Here is a 22211-nt window from a genome sequence, read left to right as displayed (position 1 = left end):
TACTTCCAATAGATTGTTACAAAATTAAAAAACAAAAACTCATTCAATGGAATTTTGTACTGACTAACTGCCTGCCTGCTTACCTGCCTGATGCCTTTAGGCAAGCGTAACTCAGTAACAGCTAAGGTTTCAGGCTTGATTTTTCACTATTCAACATTGCTTCATCCTGAGACGTGCCTTTGGCATACCGCAGTGCACACATCGGGACTTACCTTTGTCCTCCTTTGTGTCCCACTTCTTTTTGCTGACAACCCAAGGGCCTCAGCTGTTATCGAGTTACGCTTGTCTGAAGGTATCAGGAAGTTAGTCAGTCAGTAGAAAATTCCATTTTAAATTTTGTGGCTGCCTATTGAAAGCATTTAGGGTCACACTGAAGGCACTTTTGGGCTTGGTTACACCTAACCAATACAGCGAAACACTAGAATAATATTGTGAAGGTGATATTTTTGGCCAAACCTTCATGATCCCTAATATACTGTATGATAAGCCACCTCATATCAACTGTTCAATCAACTGTTTAACTGTATCAAAAGTTCAAACTGTCCAATCCACGTTTGACTGTTCATTCGTTCGAATGAACCTTCGAATTCACTTAAGTTTGTTTGGGCACTACTACACTGTAATTATAATTGTGATCTGCAGGAATTGTTAGTTGAAGTGAGAATGAAACACAATGAACAATATAAGGAGAATATTTGTTCACTGGTTGATGAACTGAAGACTACCTACCAGGAACTGAACTGTGACTATATTAACACGAGGAATAGTGAGGAGGCCAGTAAATATGAAGAACTGGTAGGACAACTCACTGACAGACTGACTGATATAGAGACTAGGAGTATAGCAATAGGATCACTATTAGCTGACCAGGAGGATAGTATGACTTCACTGAACAAGATTGATGAACAAGTTGAGGCCATACCTGAGAATAGTCTACTATCAACTGATGTGGATCACATGATACAACAACTAGAGGTTGGTTAAAAGTGTAGTAAAATATGTTGTCTGTGGTTGTTATTATATGCTGTATAATAATATCAGTGTATTCTATGCTACTGCTCTAGACCATACAAACTGAGTTCACAACCAAAAGAGGGAAAGTACAGCAGGTAATACACCGCCTAACTGATCTCACAACACAAACCACACCACATAAGAGAACAATTACAATTACTCGCACTGTGAAATCTCCGTTACTAACTACCTCTCCAGGAGGGACGGAATCTTCGGTTGATTTTGATACTTCTGTGGATGTCCCACCTCCTATACCCACCTCCACACAGGGGGAGGGGCTCAAAGAACTACAAGACATCATTAAGCTGTTAGAAGAAAAGTGTTCTGCAGTTGAAGATAAATTGAAGAAGAAGGAAGCAGTATTAGCTGAAAGGAAAGCTGCTGTTGAGAAATATGGAAATGATTTTGACAAGTTCCATAAAGAACTGGACCATTTGGCTGAACAACTGAACACCACTCAACCAGTAATAACTGATGATGACGTTGTGAAGGGACAGATTGACAAGATTGAGGTAGAAAACCTTACTATATAGTGATATATATGTAAAACACCAAATGTATAATCTATTTATATCAGTGTATTTGTGCTTTGGTGTCAGGCAAGCACTAATTTGGCTAATTATATGTACCATAAATTTAAGCATTTTATAGTCTCCACTTAACCACTTGAAGTCTCCACTTCACCACTTGTATTGTGAAATATCTACCAAAGTAATAGATAACTGCTGTACAATTACAGAGTATAATTAAAAGTCTTCAGGAGATTAAGCCAACACTAGAAGAGCTGACAACAACTGCAGCATCACTACTGAAGGGAACTACACCAGATCAGGAAACTACTGAATCATTTGAAGATAATCTTAGTAAGGAGGAGGACAAATATCATTCTGCTTTGAAATCTGCAGTAGCTACATGTAATATGCTCAAAGCAGGTATGTTGTAGACTTGATATTAAGTAGCATTGTCAACAGTAGCTATGTATAACAGCTATTATCAACAATTCTATAATTGTATGGTCTTCTTGAGTAATGTTGTGGTGGGCAGTCCACATACCAATTTTTCCAAGCTATGTGCAGCCAATATACAAAATAAAATATATTTCCTGCAACAATCGCTTACGAATTAAAACTGCCTAGCTGCTAGTACAATACTTGACTTGATAATTATGTAGTGCAACTATATAGTAATAAAGTACACTCAGATCAAATGAGTCATCTATATAGCCAACTTTGCATATTACCAGTTGTGTTATTCACTGAAGTCTTCACACATTTCAAAAACCCAAAAAGAAGAAGTATTTGTAGCTTAAAATTATGATAGTGTGATATCATATTCACATAAAAACAGCCAAGCTGTAAAAAAAGGTATGGCTTTAAAAAGCCTGGGTGAAAAATAAAATAAAAAATGGTGGACAAGAAATGGCTGCAATGATGCAAAGTTAAACAAAGCACACAGCCATTATTAGCATTAACATCACTGCAGCCATTTCCTTCGATTTCACAACTTTTTTTCACCCAGGCTTTTTAAGACCGCACCTTTTTCACAGCTTGGCTGTTTTTGTTCAGATATCACTTCTTTTTGTAATTGCAAGTTCAAAAACCAGCCTATGGTTGCATGGTCTTGATAATTCATTTTAATTCCTTCCCCCTTTACTATAGTACAGGAATCATCAAAGACTACATGAGTATAATTATGTAGCTATTTATGAAGAATTGAATTTTGAAGGTGTGTATATCCCAATGATAGCTGGGCAGATTCGACTCAAATTAGGAATGGGAGATTCCCTACCCTGACAAAGTTTCCACAGTAGAAATGGTTAATTACCGTTCAAGTACTATGGAGCTACGGATACGTGATAACGATGTTTTCTTGGTTCCATACAACGAGTATGTTGCCTGCCCTCACTGGCTGTACTTGGCCACACAACACACTTCTATTTTCATAACTTTTGTAGTACTATAAAAGAGTACACATTTTTTGAGCACTTTCAATACAGCGCACATAGAATGTTCTAGAATTTCCACAAATAGATATAATCTACAAGTTATCATTGTAGTGTACTAAACTAGAACTTCTAAGGTAGAAATTAAGTGAGGTGAACAAATGACAGCAGTGGTAGAGTGGTAAAGGGCTTGGGTATATAGGTGTGGAGGTCCCTGGTTTGAAACCTGAAGAAATTTTTTCCAATATTTTTTTGCGTACATCTTTTTTGCATCTCAGTGACCGTCCTATCAGAGTATCTCAATTGCACATGTTTGGTTTTGCTTTATATCTCCTTAGCTAATACTCTCAGTACTTTCATATCCCAAAATATTTACCCTACAATAGTAACTTCAAATTATTCCGTTAAGTGGATTACCCTGTAGGCATGTCAACAAATCACTTTTGCAATTGTCAAAATCCCACATGATTCCGTTGTTCTTAATACAATCTGTACAAAAATTGGGCTGTAAATGTGCTGAATGTGCTACATTATGCTCTTACTGCCCTCCAAATTTGAGATTTCAATTGACTAAAGCATGCGCAAGTTATAGTGAGTGGAGCAATAAGAAAAAAATGCCAAAAATTACAAAGAAAATAAGACGAACTTTGAAGGCACATATCTCAGTGATGGCTGGGTGGATTCAACTCAAATTTGGAATAAAAATTGCTCTACCTTGAGGGAGTGTCCACAGGAAGACTGGTTAATTTCTGTGTAGGCACTATTGAGCTACAAATGTGTGAATACAGTATTTTCTTGGTTCCTGCAAAATACACAGTTGTCTGTTGCGCATCTGCACTAGCTGAACTTGGCTGCACACTGTGTCCTGATACTTGTCATTTTGTCTCAAACAGTACAATAGTACTATTTAGTGGGAGTCCCCCTAAAATGAACGATGCCCATTAAAATACTCATGATAAAGACCATAAAAACCTCGAGCATGGTGAAAAGCACTTCTTTAAGGAAGAGCTTTAGTGCCATCTAACACCAATTCCAGTGTTAAAGGCAAGAAAACCTTAGGCTAAACCACATATCATACGGCCACCATTTTACGTCACAGTACTTAAACTCAAATCTCACATGAGCTTTTGAGTTCCAACGAGTTTCTGTAACAGTGGAAGCCAAAGGCTTTGCTCTGTGAGTAAATGTACACATTCACTGTAATATGCATATGCATGTATGTGTGCTTTTTAGAAGTTGTTGTTCTACACACAGAGAGTGGTAAGGTACAGGAGGTATATGGAGTGTTGATACCCCTCAAGTCATGGTTGACTGAACAACAACACAAACTGGACACCATGAGACCAGCTGCTGTGTTGACTACTCCTCTAACAGATCAGATCACTGAAACTGATGTAAGAACTTTATTGGTTAGGATATTAGCTATACAATAGTTATATGTTTTATTAGCAACTGAGTGAGGAGGTGAAGGCAAAAGAGGAAAGTTTTGAGCAGTTACAGAATACTGTAGCACAATTGGGAGACAACAGTGCTGATCATCCCATTCACAAGAGTGTGAGAGAAACCACACAACACTACCATGATATTGGCAATGTCATCAAGTCAAGAACAAAGATGTTGTTAGAGTTTAAACAAAGAGTAGCAGAATATGAAAGAGAAGTGGAGACATTTACACAATGGTTGACTGACTGTTGTAAAAGAGTTGATCAACCAGACATGTCAACTGATGGGGTAGAACATCAGCTACAGGTATGGTTATATGTTACAGCTACATAGCTATTACAGCTGTATATATGAGATTTGTTTGGTGCATGTGTATATAGTAATTGTAGTTGCTTTATAACTTGCCTTACAGGAGCTACAGGAGGAGGTTAGACACAAAGAGCCCCAGTGTGGTACCATCAGACAACAATGTGATCAGTTGTGTAATGATCCTACTGATAGTGTGGGGAACAATGTGGATCCATCACTGATCACTGTTGACTATCATCCTTCTGCTGACATTGCCAGGGATCAGCTGACTCAGTTAGACCAGACAGTAGAGCAGCTGAAGAAGAAGTTAAGAGACAGAGAAAATGAGTTGAAGGAACAACAGGAAAAAGTGAAGAAATTAGAAGAAGTTAGTAGTGATGTTAGCCAGTGGTTGGATGAGAAGGAAGGACAATTGAAGGATTATGATCTGACTGAAGTGGAACCTACTAAGATACAAGAGAAGATGACATCAGTCAAGGTGTGTTGAAGATCAACAATGATTTGTACCTGTACAATGTAAACTCTTGTACCACCTCAGTGGAGTCATTATCCAGGTCTTTTGGGGTCAAGTATAGGTCACATCTACTTTATTGAATATCCGGATCAGATCACATGTGATTGTAAATTTACAAGCTTGATTGTATTGGTGGAAATGTTCAAAAAGCCATTTCAGAAGTGTGTGTTGCTGTCTGTAGGCATACATGTCACACTCACTTATTGGCATTGTGTGTTGCTGCTGTATCCTCTCGTTACTGAGTCCACTCACAGAAATTGTGGATTGATGTAGCTGTCTGTAAACTTATGTGAAGCCACACTCACTTATTGGCTGCTTTTTAAAACCAATGTATACTCTGAAGACGTCCACTAGTATATTTGCAGGTGGAGGCAATCTTCAGTACTTTTTATTTCTGTTTTCCCTAATCAAACTAAAATTTTCCTTCTACTTTTTTTCTGTATAGTTTTGTAAATTAATTATCAGGGGCATATTTAGGGGGTTCCTTCCACTCATTCTGAAATTTTAGTTTGTAGTCTTGCAACAGGGCCACTGGGCTGGCAGCCAAATAAATGCATCAGAACAGGGCAGCTACAGTCTGATAGGACACTTACATTGATTCCTCAAAAGTGGATTGGTGTAGGTGATAAACCTTTATAAACATTAAGATACTCTAATAGAGCAGTCAGGTGAATTCTAATACAGTGCCTGATACTTTCAGATGCATAACTAAATAATCACCAAGGCTACAGATTTTTTACTGTTAGACATCACTTCAACCTGACAGGTACCTACTTATATACCACAGCATGTAAGGACTTACCTTTGTGTCCCATTTCTTTTAGCTGATAACACAAGATGTTGATTTGCAGTAGTATGTCATGGCTTCCCTCTGCTGACTATCATGTTTATAACAGAAATTATCCATATTTTCAGTAATGACTGGATCAATTGCAGAGACACTTCTCATAGTGTTCATTGTTTGTAACACTGTGTATAACACTGTGTATAACACTGTGTATAACACTGTGTATAAACACTGTGTATAACACTGTGTATAAACACTGTGTATAACTGGCTGAAAATTAAGTGTAATGGTCACTTCACTTTTCAGTAATTACTAGTTGGGGCACATATTCAAATTATATGATATGCAGTGTTGGGCAAGTTACTTTGTAAAAGTAACTAGTTACATATTACATATTACTTGCAACTGAACTATTTAGTTACAGTTACATATTACCCATAATATAAAGTAACTGTAATAATATTACATATTATATTACTTTGTGTCCACAGCCTTAAGCTATCACGTGTGAAACTACCACCTTATCACGTGACATGATTGCGTTGTTAGACAATATGCAAATCTTGGTTATAAGTAAGAAGCTGGTGAATAAGCTTCATTCAGTAGGCCTCGTTACTTCGTTGTGGCTAATCGTTACTAACGAGACTAGTAACTTCATTACTTGTAGTAATAATATTATGTAATATTAGACTCGTTACAGTAACTATATTACTTATGTAACGCGTTACATTTGTAAGTTAAGTAACTTGCGTTATATTACCTGTTTTTATAGCGTATTTCGTTATATTACTTTGTTACCACAAAAGTAATAATATTACGTAACGCGTTACTTATGTAACGCGTTACTCCCAACACTGATGATATGTTTGGCACTATGTTTTCTTTTGATGCAGTACACACAAGTTCATCAGTATAATAATCAGGGGCCTATCCAAAAGGTTTTTTCCAGATTTGGTAGTGAGCTATAGGTGCAGGGGTCTGGGGTGCAGCTGTTGACAAATTTTGAACATTGAAGTGCTTCAAAAATTATGATTTCATGGATAGTAGCTAAATGATTAGTGGCTGGTCAGTAGTGCTGGGCAGTATACTGGTATATTTATCATTTATGATATTAAGTTGATACCATGCAGTATGCAAATTGGAATGTCAATCATATCATTGAGCAGTACTGTAATACTGTGAGCAGACATCCCTAAGGAATTAGTAGCATTTTAATTGAGATTTTGCTGTTAGTAAAGTGGTGACCACATGCCCTGCCTTGAATACACTATGTGGTTGCCTGTGTTGTAGTCACCCACTACACATACAGTAAACAAATTCTGTGGTTAAGATGCAGTATTGTAGCATGTTGTGACTACGTATTTATAACCTGTTGACCATTAGTAGCTTTTCCTTGTGGGATGACACCTTACAACCCTTTGTGCTTTTCTTGTCCCTTACTTGTTACTATGAATTTAGTAATATAATGATATTTAGTGTATATGATATAATATTATTGTTCTCATTTTTCAATATTGCCCAATACTACTGGTTGAGTATTGTAGTAATCCAAATACATCCCCAATTGAAATGAAAATCCCAGGTACTAAATCATTCTTGAAATATTATATGAAAGTATAATCTTATATTTACATTATACTTAAACACCCATTTTAAAATTGTATTCTCTTATGAATGTTCTATTAGAATAATTTTGACTAGGCAATCAGTCCAAAAAATTTTGTAACAACTTATTGAAAAACCATAAAGGTATTGTGAGACTAATTCTGGTCAATATTTTTTCTGCGTATAAGTGTAAATTTCCATGGTACAGTACTAATGTACCCTAATATACAGTACTAATGTACCCTAATATACAGTACTACTGTACCCTAATATACAGTACTACTGTACCCTAATATACAGTACTACTGTACCCTAATATACAGTACTACTGTACCCTAATATACAGTACTACTGTACCCTAATATACAGTACTAATGTACCCTAATATACAGTACTAATGTACCCTAATATACAGTACTAATGTACCCTAATATACAGTACTAATGTACCCTAATATACAGTACTACTGTACCCTAATATACAGTACTAATGTACCCTAATATACAGTACTACTGTACCCTAATATACAGTACTAATGTACCCTAATATACAGTACTACTGTACCCTAATATACAGTACTAATGTACCCTAATATACAGTACTACTGTACCCTAATATACAGTACTACTGTACCCTAATATACAGTACTACTGTACCCTAATATACAGTACTACTGTACCCTAATATACAGTACTAATGTACCCTAATATACAGTACTACTGTACCCTAATATACAGTACTAATGTACCCTAATATACAGTACTAATGTACCCTAATATACAGTACTACTGTACCCTAATATACAGTACTACTGTACCCTAATATACAGTACTAATGTACCCTAATATACAGTACTACTGTACCCTAATATACAGTACTACTGTACCCTAATATACAGTACTAATGTACCCTAATATACAGTACTACTGTACCCTAATATACAGTACTACTGTACCCTAATATACAGTTACTACTGTACCCTAATATACAGTACTATTGTACCCTAATATACAGTACTAATGTACCCTAATATACACTACTAATGTACCCTAATATACAGTACTAATGTACCCTAATACAGTACTACTGTACCCTAATATACAGTACTACTGTACCCTAATATACAGTACTAATGTACCCTAATATACAGTACTACTGTACTGTATGATTAACATTTTAAAAATTTTGTGCACTACCTAACCAATACTACCACGGCATTGTAAGCTGGTTTCTGGAAATTTTTTGTGAGAAAATGTAAACTTCCATAATCCTTAATCCACAGTATTACCAAGAGTTAATAATAGTAGGGAGTCCCTACTATTATTAACTCTTGGAATTACAGTATGATGTTCTTTGCTAGATACTCCTTTACTATTTCCTCTTGCAGATGATCCTTCCTATAGTGTACTTACCAGGGCCAGCTAGCATAGCATGGGACTTATGCCCAGCACTACACCACTTACAATCTATGCAGTACTTACCCACTTACAACCTTATACCACTTGCTTATTACTGTTGTTGTTTAGTTGATAGAAGAAGAGCAAACTACTAAGAAGTCATCACTGGACAGTCTTGATCCACTATTAGTTGATGTAGTGTCAGGTAGTTCAACTGATAATCCATTGAAACAACAACTTGAGGAGAAGAATGAAGATGTTAAGAAGAGATGGCAACAACTTGCTAACACACTAGAGGACAAACAGGAAGCTCTCACAGAGGCACTACGACTGGCAGAGAAGTACAAAGAAGACAAATCAAAAGTTGAACAATGGATGAAAGAAGCTAACACCAAGTTGGATGAACTGGGACCACCACCATCCAACCCACAAGAAGCAGAAAAGGAGCTCAACAAGATAAAGGTCAATACATATAACATGTAATATTGACTGTACACTATTCCATTAGGTAATGAAAGATGAATATGAGGAGATGTGGCCAACACACACCACATGTTGTGACACAGCAAACACACTTGCAACAAACACAACTGATCCAACAGTAACTGAAGCTCTTAACACTTCAACACAACAACAACAACAAGAATGGCAACAACTGGGAGACCAGCTGACTGAGGCAGATAACAAATTTGGAAGTGCTCTAGGTAGAGTACGTGATCTTGATAGACGTGTTACTGAAGTATCTGATTGGTTAAATGAAACACTGGCCAAGTTTAACAGTTTGGATCCTTGTGCTGCCAGAGTATATTTGATTGATGATCAGATCAGTGAAGCTAAGGTGTGTGTATGTGGTAATTGTGTGATGTGTGTTGATTATATGTACTATCAGGCCACACTGGAGGAGATCACTTCCAAAGGTGACTCCATTGAAGTTATACAGAATATTGGACAGGAAGTGATGTCACAATGTAATCCTCAAGACAAGGATGATATTCAACAGAAACTGAAGGAGATCACGGCCAACTTTGATATTGTTCAGGATTGTGCTCAAAATCACTTGGATAATCTTCACAAGGAGAAGGAGAAAGCCAAAGATTATGAAAACCAATTAGTTAGTTTTGATGATTGGTTGAAAGATAAAGAAATTAATGTACAATGTTGGGAGGAGCTTGTTATTGACAGTTCAACACTAAAGCAACAAACAGAAGCCATTCAAGTAAGTGATCACTGTGTAATCATGTAAGTACAATAATCAATACATGCAAAGCTCCTGGGAATACCAAATCTTCCTTAAGAAATCTTTTACAGCCTTATTGATAAGACAAGTCCATTGACTGTAATTGGTCTGTGCAATTCACTGGTACCTTATCAACAATGATATTGTTTGCTTCAAGCAATGAAAATACGTTGTCCTTTGAATTCATCATAGATTGCTAGGTTGAAGTTTCAGATCTTTTCACTTGGCTGCAGCGTAAGAAAGAATTATTTTATGAGTGTATTCCTTCATCTTTTTGTTGCTCCAATGATTTGCAGTAAACATAACATCCAGTTGTCCAGACAGGTATATCTCAGTAAACAGGCTTGTATCTTTCCTTGATAAATTAATTGCAATGGTAAAAACTCACCAGCAAGGCTAGCACAAAAGACAGTTGTAATCCGTTTTTTTATCATTGAGCCCAGCAACTTATACCCTTTTTGACCCTTTCTCCTCCATTGTCCATGGTGGCTCTGGAACAATATTAGTTACAGTTGAAGGCAAGTTCAGGAGGGGCCTTTTCCATTTCCACAACTACTTTAATATCCAAGAGATACTGCTCTTTTAGATCAATCAGCAAAGCATAGCGGATCTACTGTATAGTAAAAAATCTTTGGCGGAAAAATAAAGTTTTGTGAAAACACACTATTGAAAAAATTGGTGGAAAAAAAATTTGGAAAATTGGGACTCCACCTTAATCAATTTATGCATTATCTGATTGAATGAATGATAGACTATAAAGGAGCACATAAGTACACTATCTGTACATGAAAGTACCACAAGTAAGTGTGCTACTTGCCAGTGTTATGAATTTTGAGTGCAATTTTTAGTTTTACAGTGAACTAGCACAGTGAACCCATGCTTAGTGCCAGGCAGGTTATCACGTATATACCCAGTCAAATTCCTCATGTGGTCATGAATTACACCTTCTTTCTTAACTCTTGGGCTAGTATAATTTAAAATAATTTATTGCAGGACTGATTTCAATGATGTAACATGGTCTTGCTAGCTATATCTGCTCATATGATTGCTACTAAAATATTGGGAAAACTTTTGGCGATTGAAGCCCTATTCACAAAATTCACCAAAGTTTTTTTTACCGCCAAAGGTTTTTACTATGCAGTATTTTTGCTACTGTTGTTGCTTTCCTTTTGATGAAACACATATGATCAAGCAAAGATTTGGCCTGGCTAGTTTGATAGGCCATCCAGATGCCTTATCCCCATCCTCATCATGCAGAGCCTTTTTGTTGTGGGTCAGGTCTTCACAATAGCCTCACCAGCTGCCAAAACCATTGTAGTAGTGACCATTCCTCCAGTACTGCATGTGACACGTACATAAGATTTCACCTAACTATCCAGTGTGTCACCCACGAGTAGTCGCCTATCCCAGGAAGTGTAGTGACGACGACCTCCCCCGATTCAGCAAACTGTCTATTCTTACTAAGCCTTTTAACCTCTTCGTAATACATTGATTCTTTGATTTCCAAGTACTAAGCGTGCTCTCCTTAATCCCAACATGAAACTCCTTGCTGTAGTGCTCAATTGCTGCCTTTTTTCCATTGTTGATAACATATTTTACTTTCTGTGCTTATTGCATGCCATATACTTTCCTCTGTTTTATTTGCCATTGACGCTAATATTTTCAGTGGCCCTTTCAATGCTGCTTTTATAGCCTTTGCTGGCACTTCCTTAGACAGTGGTCCATTAGGATCAGGAAACTTGTTGATATCTTAAAGTAGTGATGCAATGATATAGTAGTAGCTACATATGCCGGCAGTGTGGTTGATTAAATTAGCTATCCTGCAATCCATTGTGGTAGTTAGTTGAAGATAGCGATTATAAAGAGTTTAATTTAAAGAGTTTAATTTAAAATCCATGATTTTCTAAAAAAATTTAAATGTAACTCATTTGAAAATAACTCGTTATATGGAACCAAACATACATAAGAGCCACAAGATCAAGATACTCCAATAGAACAGTCGACCTTGCTGCGATTTGTTGTCACACCTACCGGCTAAACTGCTTCTGCAAACTAGTTGAATTTCTTACATGTGTCAGATAACTATCAAGGTACAAACCCTCAGTAATGTAATAGAAATCTGTGTAATTTTAATGAGTTATAATCTGTAAACCAACCATACATGTGTGTACTAAGGGTGTTTTGCGATCCCTAAATAAGTCCAGTAAATAAAGCAATACAAAATTTCAAAGTAGTACAAAATAATGTCTTTTAAATCTAATTCTTTTGTTACCTGTAGGGAAAAATAGACGAAAGCCAGCAAATACAAAATCTAATCCAAAACAGCCCAGCTATGAAAAAGGGTGTGGCCTTTCAAAACATAAGCTACTATGAATTTTAAACTAGACTATAGTACCACTGCAATAAAAGTATGAAACAAGCTGGATCGAAGTAGTATGTAATTTCCAGATACTGTAAAACAATAAGAGGTGAATGTGCACCATAGCACAGTAGGGATATATTCACTTATTATTGTTTTACAGTTTCTGGACATTACATACTACTCCAATCCAGCTTGTTTCAGTGCAGTGGTACTACATTGTCCCTACTCCAGTTTAAAATTCCTATACTTGTTTGTGAATTTTTTTTTTTGTCAATTTGTGACCACTATTAAAAAACTAGCTATACAACCGTGTATGTAAATAGCTACAATTCTCATATCATGAGTGAGATCATGATTTGCAACAATCATAAATCTAATAATTATATTCATAAAAGCACAGGGGCTGTCCACTTACATTCCAGCTGCACCTGTACTCACCAATGGTACCAACTTCTGACATAGCCGCCAGACTAATTCACTTACACACAGCTACGCCAGACTAACTCACTTACAACAATAGTCTACTATCATGCATATGCTTTGTGCATACCATTCCACAAGTAGTCCATTTCCTCTTTGCAGATGACATCTCATCTACAACGGAGAACAGCTCACCAAACCATAGATAGTATAGTCACACCCTGAACTACTTGCACGTGTATTCCAATATGTTGGCACATTAAGACTGTGAAACATGCACGCCTGGAGATTGAAGTTGTACTGTGCTATGGCCACTCTAGTATGCAATAGTACACATATTGTATGGCTATCAGTATGCCAAAGGTTTCTTCTTAAGTGAATTCAAAGCATTTCTGTGAAAGAAGTAGGGCTGTAGCTGTAGCCACTTTTCCACTATGCTTGCCTGAATACATAAGACAGGCAGTCAGTAGAAATAAAAAATTCTGTAGCAACTTGACAAAAATATTTTGAATTAATCTGAAGGCAATTCTGGGCTAGATTTTACCCAACCAATCCTGTCATGCCGTCATGAGGGGAAATCGAGGGGTGATATGTTATCATGGGCCATGCCCACACCTTCATCGTCCTTCATAAATATACTCGGAAAGCATGCCTGCAGTTTCCCACCCTTGCAGGTAAATCACCAAAGGGGAACATATTAGTTATATTAACATGGACACTTGTGATTTGCATGCATACCCTCATACTTGTGCATATATACAGGAGCTTATCAAAGGTGCTTATAAGCTCCTGGTATATATCAGGCAAATTACTCATACTCATGTTACAACTATTACACACAACATTTCTAATATAATAAACTTGTGAACTACAGACCTTACAAAAGACTGGTGATGACATTGTTGATGATTTAAACCAATCAGAGGAGACTCTACTGGGTTCTGACTTGGAGACAATTACTAACTCACTTGATACATCAACTACTACTGATGGAGGTATACTAGAGTCATCAGTTGATAAGGTACCAGACTTTGTTGAGAGAGAAGGGGTACAGGAAGCAGTTGATGAGGGTAGAAAACTTCGTAAAAGATATGAAGACCTCAAACGTAACACAGACAATCGACTGATAGAAGTACAAGACTTGTTAAGGAGAGTACAAGATTATGAAACAGCTCTGGGTAGCTTTGGTGACTGGTTAAGAGAAGAGAAAGGAACTGTTAATTTGATAGAATCATTTGCTTGTACCACTGAAGGCATCAATGCTGAGTTAGCTAAGATACAGGTAAATAATCATTATATATTACAACCACTGATTGCGTCTGTTTAGAAATGCAAGAGCAATGTTGAAATAAAATCCAAAGATTTGGAACATTTGAAAACAACTGGTTCAACTCTAATTGATAATTGTAAGGTTGAGAACAGCAAAGTAAAAGCTCAGAAACAATTGGTTGAGATGAGAAAGAGTTGGGATGACTTGATGAAATCTATTGACAACAAAGAAAAGCAAATTCTAACAAAGAAACTAAAGTTCGACCAGTTCACTGGCACAATTACAAAATTTTCAAATCAGCTGAACTTTGTGCAACAACAAGTTAAAGAACCTGTTGACTGGTCAGCAGGTGATGAAATGATGGATAAGGCAGAGGTAATTGTAGAATTATTATGTGTAAGTGATATACAATTTCTACAGAAACTGTTGGAAGAGATTCAACAAATGGAGCCAGACCTACAACTATTGAGTGACAATGCTTCACTGTTGTTAGAGGGGACTGGTCCAGATGAGGAAACTACCAAATCATTTGAGGCTAATCTAGCTAATGAGAAGAAAAGATATCAGGACACCCTGGAGTCTGTTAGAACCATGTGTGAAATGCTCAAATCAGGTGTGTAGTATGTGTGTGTAGTATGTACTGTAGTGTGTGTGTATGCATATGCATGCAATGCAATATTACATATTGCTACACACAGAGAGTGGTAAGGTACAGGAGGTGTATGGAGTGTTGATACCCCTCAAGTCATGGTTGACTGAACAACAACACAAACTGGACACCATGAGACCAGCTGCTGTGTTGACTACTCCTCTAACAGATCAAATCATTGAGACTGATGTAAGAACTTTACTGGTTAGGATATTAGCTATACAATAGTTATATGTTTTATTAGCAACTGAGTGAGGAGGTGAAGGCAAAAGAGGAAAGTTTTGAGCAGTTACAGAATACTGTAGTACAATTGGGAGACAACAGTGCTGATCATCCCATTCACAAGAGTGTGAGAGAAGCTACACAACACTACCATGATATTGACAATGTCATCAAGTCAAGAACAAAGATGTTGTCAGAGTTTAAACGAAGAGTAGCAGAGTATGAAAGAGAAGTGGAGACATTTACACAATGGTTGACTGACTGTTGTAAAAGAGTTGATCAACTACCAGTACCAGACATGTCAACTGATGGAGTACAATCTCAACTGGATAATGTAGAGGTGAGTGTGGTAATTATATAGTCAAGATTGCATGTGTATTGTCATATAATATGTATTGTTCGTCTAATGCAAGTATGTTCTGTGTGTGTATCTGTGTCTGTGTGAGACAGCACAGCCAAGTGGTTACGATATATACCAGTCTGGCAATCAAAAGGTTCCAGGTTTGATGATTGGTAATACCCAGTTGATGTTGTTTCCTTGATAAATAACTTACTGACATTGCTCCAGTCTATCAAACCATTTAATTGGGGACCTGCTGAAGTACTGTATCAACAGAAAAATGGTAGACGAAATTGCCAATTGTCCATGTCTCTTACACTAAATGGGAGTTGGAGTACCCGGACCTTCACACATGAAACATTGTATATGTTAATAGTGCTGAGAAGTTGCCAGCACTGAACTTGGAGGTGTACAGATAGCCCAGTTGACTAGTTACACAACATAACTGTTTACATAGCAACTAAAGGCTTATATTATGCCTTGCTTTGTGTATGCATGATGATGTGTGTGCAAGGCTGCAAGCACATGCATTTTGAGTATGCTAAATTGAGTTAATTTTATACACCTAGTTGTTTCTCTCTTGCCTACAGCAGTTACAGGAGGAGGTTAGAGACAAAGAGTCCCAGTGTGGTACCATCAGACAACAATGTGATCAGTTGTGTAATGATCCTACTGATAGTGTGGGGAACAATGTGGATCCATCACTGGTCACTGTTGACTATCATCCTTCTGCTGACACTGCCAGGGATCAGCTGACTCAGTTAGACCAGACAGTAGAACAGCTGAAGAAGAAGTTAAGAGACAGAGAAAATGAGTCGAAGGAACAACAGGAAAAAGTGAAGAAGTTAGAAGAAGTTAGTAGTAATGTTAGCCAGTGGTTGGATGAGAAGGAAGGACAATTGAAGGATTGCGACCTGACTGAAGTGGAACCTACTAAGATACAAGAGAAGATGACATCAGTCAAGGTGTGTTGAAGATCAACAATGATTTGTACCTGTACAATGTAAACTCTTGTACCACATGTTTCTTATTGTTGTTGTGTGTATTGTTTAGTTGATAGAAGAAGAGCAAGCTAGTAAGAAGTCATCACTGGACAGTCTTGATCCACTATTAGCTGATGTAGTGTCAGGTAGTTCAACTGATAATCCATTGAAACAACAACTTGAGGAGAAGAATGAAGATGTTAAGAAGAGATGGCAACAACTTGCTAACACACTAGAGGACAAACAGGAAGCTCTCACAGAGGCACTACGACTGGCAGAGAAGTACAAAGAAGACAAATCAAAAGTTGAGCAATGGATGAAAGAAGCTAACACCAAGTTGGATGAACTGGGACCACCACCATCCAACCCACAAGAAGCAGAAAAGGAGCTCAACAAGATAAAGGTCAATACATATAACATGTAATATTGACTGTACACTATTCCATTAGGTAATGAAAGATGAATATGAGGAGATGTGGCCAACACACACCACATGTTGTGACACAGCAAACACACTTGCAACAAACACAACTGATCCAACAGTAACTGAAGCTCTTAACACTTCAACACAACAACAACAACAAGAATGGCAACAACTGGGAGATTGGCTGACTGAGGCAGATAACAAATTTGGAAGTGCTCTAGGTAGAGTACGTGATCTCGATAGACGTGTTACTGAAGTATCTGATTGGTTAAATGAGACACTGGCCAAGTTTAACAGTTTGGATCCTTGTGCTGCCAGAGTATATTTGATTGATGATCAGATCAGTGAAGCTAAGGTGTGTGTATGTGGTAATTGTGTGATGTGTGTTGATTATATGTACTATCAGGCCACACTGGAGGAGATCACTTCCAAAGGTGACTCCATTGAAGTTATACAGAATATTGGACAGGAAGTGATGTCACAGTGTAGTCCTCAAGACAAGGATGATATTCAACAGAAACTGAAGGAGATCAAAATCAACTTTGATATTGTTCAGGATTATGCTCAAAATCACTTGGATAATCTTCACAAGAAGAAGGAGAAGGCTGATGATTATGAGAAACAATTAGCTAGGTTTGATGATTGGCTGAAAGACAAAGAAGCTGTTGTAGAACGTTGGGAGGAGTTCACTAGTGATAGTGCTGCATTGAAACAACAAACAGAAGCCATTAAAGTAAGCAATCACATATTAGGTAATGTTCCTGATATTTCTGAAGTGTTCCTTTAAGCAAATAGTATAAGAATAAGTTTACAATAATTATGTGGTGGACACTCAAAAGCACTGCTCAGAGTTTAACTCACATATTGCCCAGGCAATATCATGGAATGTGTATAGCTTGCTCATGATTTGATGCCCAACTGCATGGCTCAAAGATACGGCTTTAACCCATTATATTGGAATGTTAAATTGTGGGTTTTGGTTTACAGGTTAGACTAGGCTCAGCATAGTTGCTATGTTTCAACTAGTTGATAGTTACTAAACTATCAACTAGTTGAATGATTGGTAAAATAATTGTTTGGGCAATGTGTAGATATGCATTTCTACCCACTACATGTCAGCCATTTAGCAGACCACGGAACAGCAGAACTAAGTGAGTAACTTATAGTACTTAATGTATAGACTTCCTTATAATAGCAAAATTAGTAGGCTTAGTGTAGTACAAAGTGGTAAAACTAGATCCCACAATCACAACTTTCCTGACATTGTGTGTGAAGCATGATAACAAATGAATAATGTATTTAAAACTACTACCAATCATCAATATTCAACAAGCTTGATAGCTCCTTCACCTATCAGGTGAGTGTACTTCGAGTGACATCATAAAGTATGGTATACTGTATATTAGGGATCGTGGAGGTTTGAGCTATAAATATCTCCCCAAAACCAGCTTCACAATACCTTCCTGGAGCCTTGGCAGTATTGGAGGTATAACCAAGCCCAAAAGTGCTTTCAGTACGACCCTAAACGCTTCCAATAGATTGCTATGAATTTTTTTTTTTAATGTTCAATGGAATTTTCTACTGACTAACTTTCAGGCAAGTGTAACTCAGTAAAGGCTAAGGCTGCAGGACTACTGTTTGACATTGCTTCAGCCCAACAGGTGCCTTTTGGCATACTACAGTGCACACATCATGGACATACCTTTGTCCTCTTTTGTGCCATTTCTTTATGTTAGCAGCCCAAGGTGCAACACAGGAAAAAAAGCCTATTCTACCAAGGATAATTGGTTTCATGAGTACTCCATGGGTTTCTAATTGTTTCTTGTATCTTGTGTGTACCTCAAGTTGACATTTCTCTATAACAGTTAAAGCACTGCCTAGACTCTTGCTATATGTCAAACATAGTACTCAAAGAGTAGTCTTGAGATGAAATATAGCACTTGTCTCTCCCACTCTTTTATGTGCTATATTTGTACGTATAGCACTCGCAGCAGTGCTTTCACTCTTATGTGCCATGAACATTTCTGATTTACATTACTGAACTACAGACCTTACAAAAGACTGGTGATGACATTGTTGATGATTTAAACCAATCAGAGGAGACTCTACTGGGTTCTGACTTGGAGACAATTACTAACTCACTTGATACATCAACTACTACTGATGGAGGTATACTAGAGTCATCAGTTGATAAGGTACCAGACTTTGTTGAGAGAGAAGGGGTACAGGAAGCAATTGATGAGGGTAGAAAACTTCGTAAAAGATATAAAGACCTCAAACGTAACACAGACAATCGACTGATAGAAGTACAAGACTTGTTAAGGAGAGTACAAGATTATGAAACAGCTCTGGGTAGCTTTGGTGACTGGTTAAGAGAAGAGAAAGGAACTGTTAATTTGATAGAATCATTTGCTTGTACCACTGAAGGAATCAATGCTGAGTTAGCTAAGATACAGGTAAATAATCATTATATATTACAACCACTTATTGCGTCTGTTTAGAAATGCAAGAGCAATGTTGAAATAAAATCCAAAGATTTGGAACATTTGAAAACAACTGGTTCAACTCTAATTGATAATTGTAAGGTTGAGAACAGCAAAGTAAAAGCTCAGAAACAATTGGTTGAGATGAGAAAGAGTTGGGATGACTTGATGAAATCTATTGACAACAAAGAAAAGCAAATGCTAACAAGGAAATCAAAGTTCGACCAGTTCACTGGCACATTTACAAAATTTTCAAATCAGCTGGACGTTGTGCAACAACAAGTTAAAGAACCTGTTGACTGGTCAGCAGGTGATGAAATGATGGATAAGGCGGAGGTAATTGTAGAATAGTAGTCCATATCATACATCAGTACTTTTATAACAAACAGTTTTTATGATTTCAAGCAATTATAACTTGATAGTACGCATATAAAATTTACACCAGAGATACATCAATTTATTACCTTTCAGAGGATTTGTACCAAATAAGATAGGAGTATAATAGTATCACGGGTGCTCACAAAGGGTGGTGAGGTGGGAACCAGACAGGCTTCATAATAGACTGGTATTACAACTAAAGTCCAGAGATGAAGTCACAGAACTCTGCTGGCTCATTAGAACACAAAACAATGTTTGGTCAGCTGTAGCAGGCCATCCACTAGTGCACCACTAATTTTTTGTCAAGCCAGGTCCTTACCAAGGCCCATTTGAGCTTGCTCCACAAACTACTCTTGTGAAGTAATGCTGAGCATGACGCTGCAGTAATAATAGTTTTGTTACAGCAACTTACTGGTGGTGGTATTAGTCTGATTTTATCTGATGCACAATTTGAATCAGCTTTGTAAAATCTGGTCACAATCTTATATACTAACAAACAATTCCTACAGAAACTGGTGGAAGAGATTCAACAAATGGAGCCAGACCTACAACTATTGAGTGACAATGCTTCACTGTTGTTAGAGGGGACTGGTCCAGATGAGGAAACTACCAAATCATTTGAGGCTAATCTAGCTAATGAGAAGAAGAGATATCAGGACACCCTGGAGTCTGCTAGAACCATGTGTGAAATGCTCAAATCAGGTGTGTAGTATGTGTGTGTGTGTGTGTGTGTGTGTGTGTATGTGTGTGTGTGTTGCATGCTGTGTATGCAATGCACTATGGACCTTATCCGCAATGACATCATAATTGACAAAATGGCCGTGTTTAGTGTGGGCACTTCGTACGCAATCGCTAAAATGAGCTTTGTTTGTGGATTTCACGACATGGAACTATTCGATAATAAAGGTAAAAGGCTAGTTAGCATGATGTGGCAATGCAAAATGGTCCCACCAGACGAAACCAGACTTAAGTTAGCTATCGACGCTAAACCTCACACATTTGTCTTGTAATTAAGTATGTATGCATCACCCTGCCCCTTGCTGCAGTATACAAACGTTAACATAGCGAACCGCCATCTCTCCCAATACCCTCTGTACAAAAGTGCCCACACTACCAGCTGCCATTTTGTGCTTTGACATCACTGCGGATAAGGTCCATTACATATTGCTACACACAGAGAGTGGTAAGGTACAGGAGGTGTATGGAGTGTTGATACCCCTCAAGTCATGGTTGACTGAACAACAACACAAACTGGACACCATGAGACCAGCTGCTGTGTTGACTACTCCTCTAACAGATCAGATCACTGAGACTGATGTAAGAACTTTACTGGTTAGGATATTAGCTATACAATAGTTATATGTTTTATTAGCAACTGAGTGAGGAGGTGAAGGCAAAAGAGGAAAGTTTTGAGCAGTTACAGAATACTGTAGCACAATTGGGAGACAACAGTGCTGATCATCCCATTCACAAGAGTGTGAGAGAAGCTACACAACACTACCATGATATTGACAATGTCATTAAGTCAAGAACAAAGATGTTATTAGAGTTTAAACGAAGAGTAGCAGAGTATGAAAGAGAAGCGGAGACATTTACACAATGGTTGACTGACTGTTGTAAAAGAGTTGATCAACTACCAGTACCACACATGTCAACTGATGGGGTACAATCTCAACTGGATAGCATAGAGGTGAATGTTATATAGTTAAGATTGCATGTGTATTGTTGTGTTGTGTAGTGCTATTGTGCAGTGCTGTTGCAACATGTGTGTGTGTGTGTGTGTGTGTGTGTGTGTGTGTGTGTGTGTCTATGTGTGTGTGTGTGTGTGTGTGTGTGTGTGTGTGTGTGTGTGTGTGTGTGTCTGTGTCTGTGTGTCTGTGTCTGTGTGTCTGTGTCTGTGTGGGTGTACATACACATATCACACGTTCGTGTAACACGCAGTAATGCATGCATCAATAGATCTTCTGTCACTCTATCAAATATACATTACCTTACAGGAGTTACAGGAGGAGGTTAGAGACAAAGAGCCCCAGTGTGGTACCATCAGACAACAATGTGATCAGTTGTGTAATGATCCTACTGATAGTGTGGGGAACAATGTGGATCCATCACTGGTCACTGTTGACTATCATCCTTCTGCTGACACTGCCAGGGATCAGCTGACTCAGTTAGACCAGACAGTAGAACAGCTGAAGAAGAAGTTAAGAGACAGAGAAAATGAGTCGAAGGAACAACAGGCAAAAGTGAAGAAGTTAGAAGAAGTTAGTAGTGATGTTAGCCAGTGGTTGGATGAGAAGGAAGGACAATTGAAGGATTGCGACCTGACTGAAGTGGAACCTACTAAGATACAAGAGAAGATGACATCAGTCAAGGTGTGTTGAAGATCAACAATGATTTGTACCTGTACAATGTAAACTCTTGTACCACATGTT

The 22211-nt window shown here is 37.6% G+C and overlaps 1 protein-coding gene across 1 annotated transcript in view; it reads left to right on the top strand.

Annotated features, from left to right (window-relative positions):
* Positions 1 to 22211, top strand: part of LOC136242465 (microtubule-actin cross-linking factor 1-like) — a 109755-nt gene that overhangs the window by 66326 nt on the left and 21218 nt on the right. The window contains exons 33-56 of the mRNA XM_066033890.1: positions 643 to 975; positions 1065 to 1526; positions 1754 to 1946; positions 4211 to 4350; positions 4406 to 4705; positions 4812 to 5186; positions 9141 to 9473; positions 9520 to 9849; positions 9901 to 10227; positions 13905 to 14312; positions 14358 to 14675; positions 14721 to 14913; positions 14999 to 15138; positions 15194 to 15511; positions 16102 to 16476; positions 16565 to 16897; positions 16944 to 17273; positions 17325 to 17651; positions 18967 to 19374; positions 19420 to 19737; positions 20289 to 20481; positions 20957 to 21096; positions 21152 to 21469; positions 21777 to 22151. Coding sequence (XP_065889962.1) covers positions 643 to 975; positions 1065 to 1526; positions 1754 to 1946; positions 4211 to 4350; positions 4406 to 4705; positions 4812 to 5186; positions 9141 to 9473; positions 9520 to 9849; positions 9901 to 10227; positions 13905 to 14312; positions 14358 to 14675; positions 14721 to 14913; positions 14999 to 15138; positions 15194 to 15511; positions 16102 to 16476; positions 16565 to 16897; positions 16944 to 17273; positions 17325 to 17651; positions 18967 to 19374; positions 19420 to 19737; positions 20289 to 20481; positions 20957 to 21096; positions 21152 to 21469; positions 21777 to 22151 — 7287 coding nt within the window. The remainder of the gene's footprint in view (positions 1 to 642; positions 976 to 1064; positions 1527 to 1753; positions 1947 to 4210; positions 4351 to 4405; positions 4706 to 4811; positions 5187 to 9140; positions 9474 to 9519; positions 9850 to 9900; positions 10228 to 13904; positions 14313 to 14357; positions 14676 to 14720; positions 14914 to 14998; positions 15139 to 15193; positions 15512 to 16101; positions 16477 to 16564; positions 16898 to 16943; positions 17274 to 17324; positions 17652 to 18966; positions 19375 to 19419; positions 19738 to 20288; positions 20482 to 20956; positions 21097 to 21151; positions 21470 to 21776; positions 22152 to 22211) is intronic.

The sequence above is a fragment of the Dysidea avara genome, chromosome 13, assembly GCF_963678975.1.
Source record: "Dysidea avara chromosome 13, odDysAvar1.4, whole genome shotgun sequence".
In the NCBI taxonomy this organism is placed as follows: domain Eukaryota; kingdom Metazoa; phylum Porifera; class Demospongiae; order Dictyoceratida; family Dysideidae; genus Dysidea; species Dysidea avara.
The sequence above is the reverse complement of the archived record's forward strand: the minus strand, read 5'-3'. Positions and strand labels throughout refer to the sequence as shown.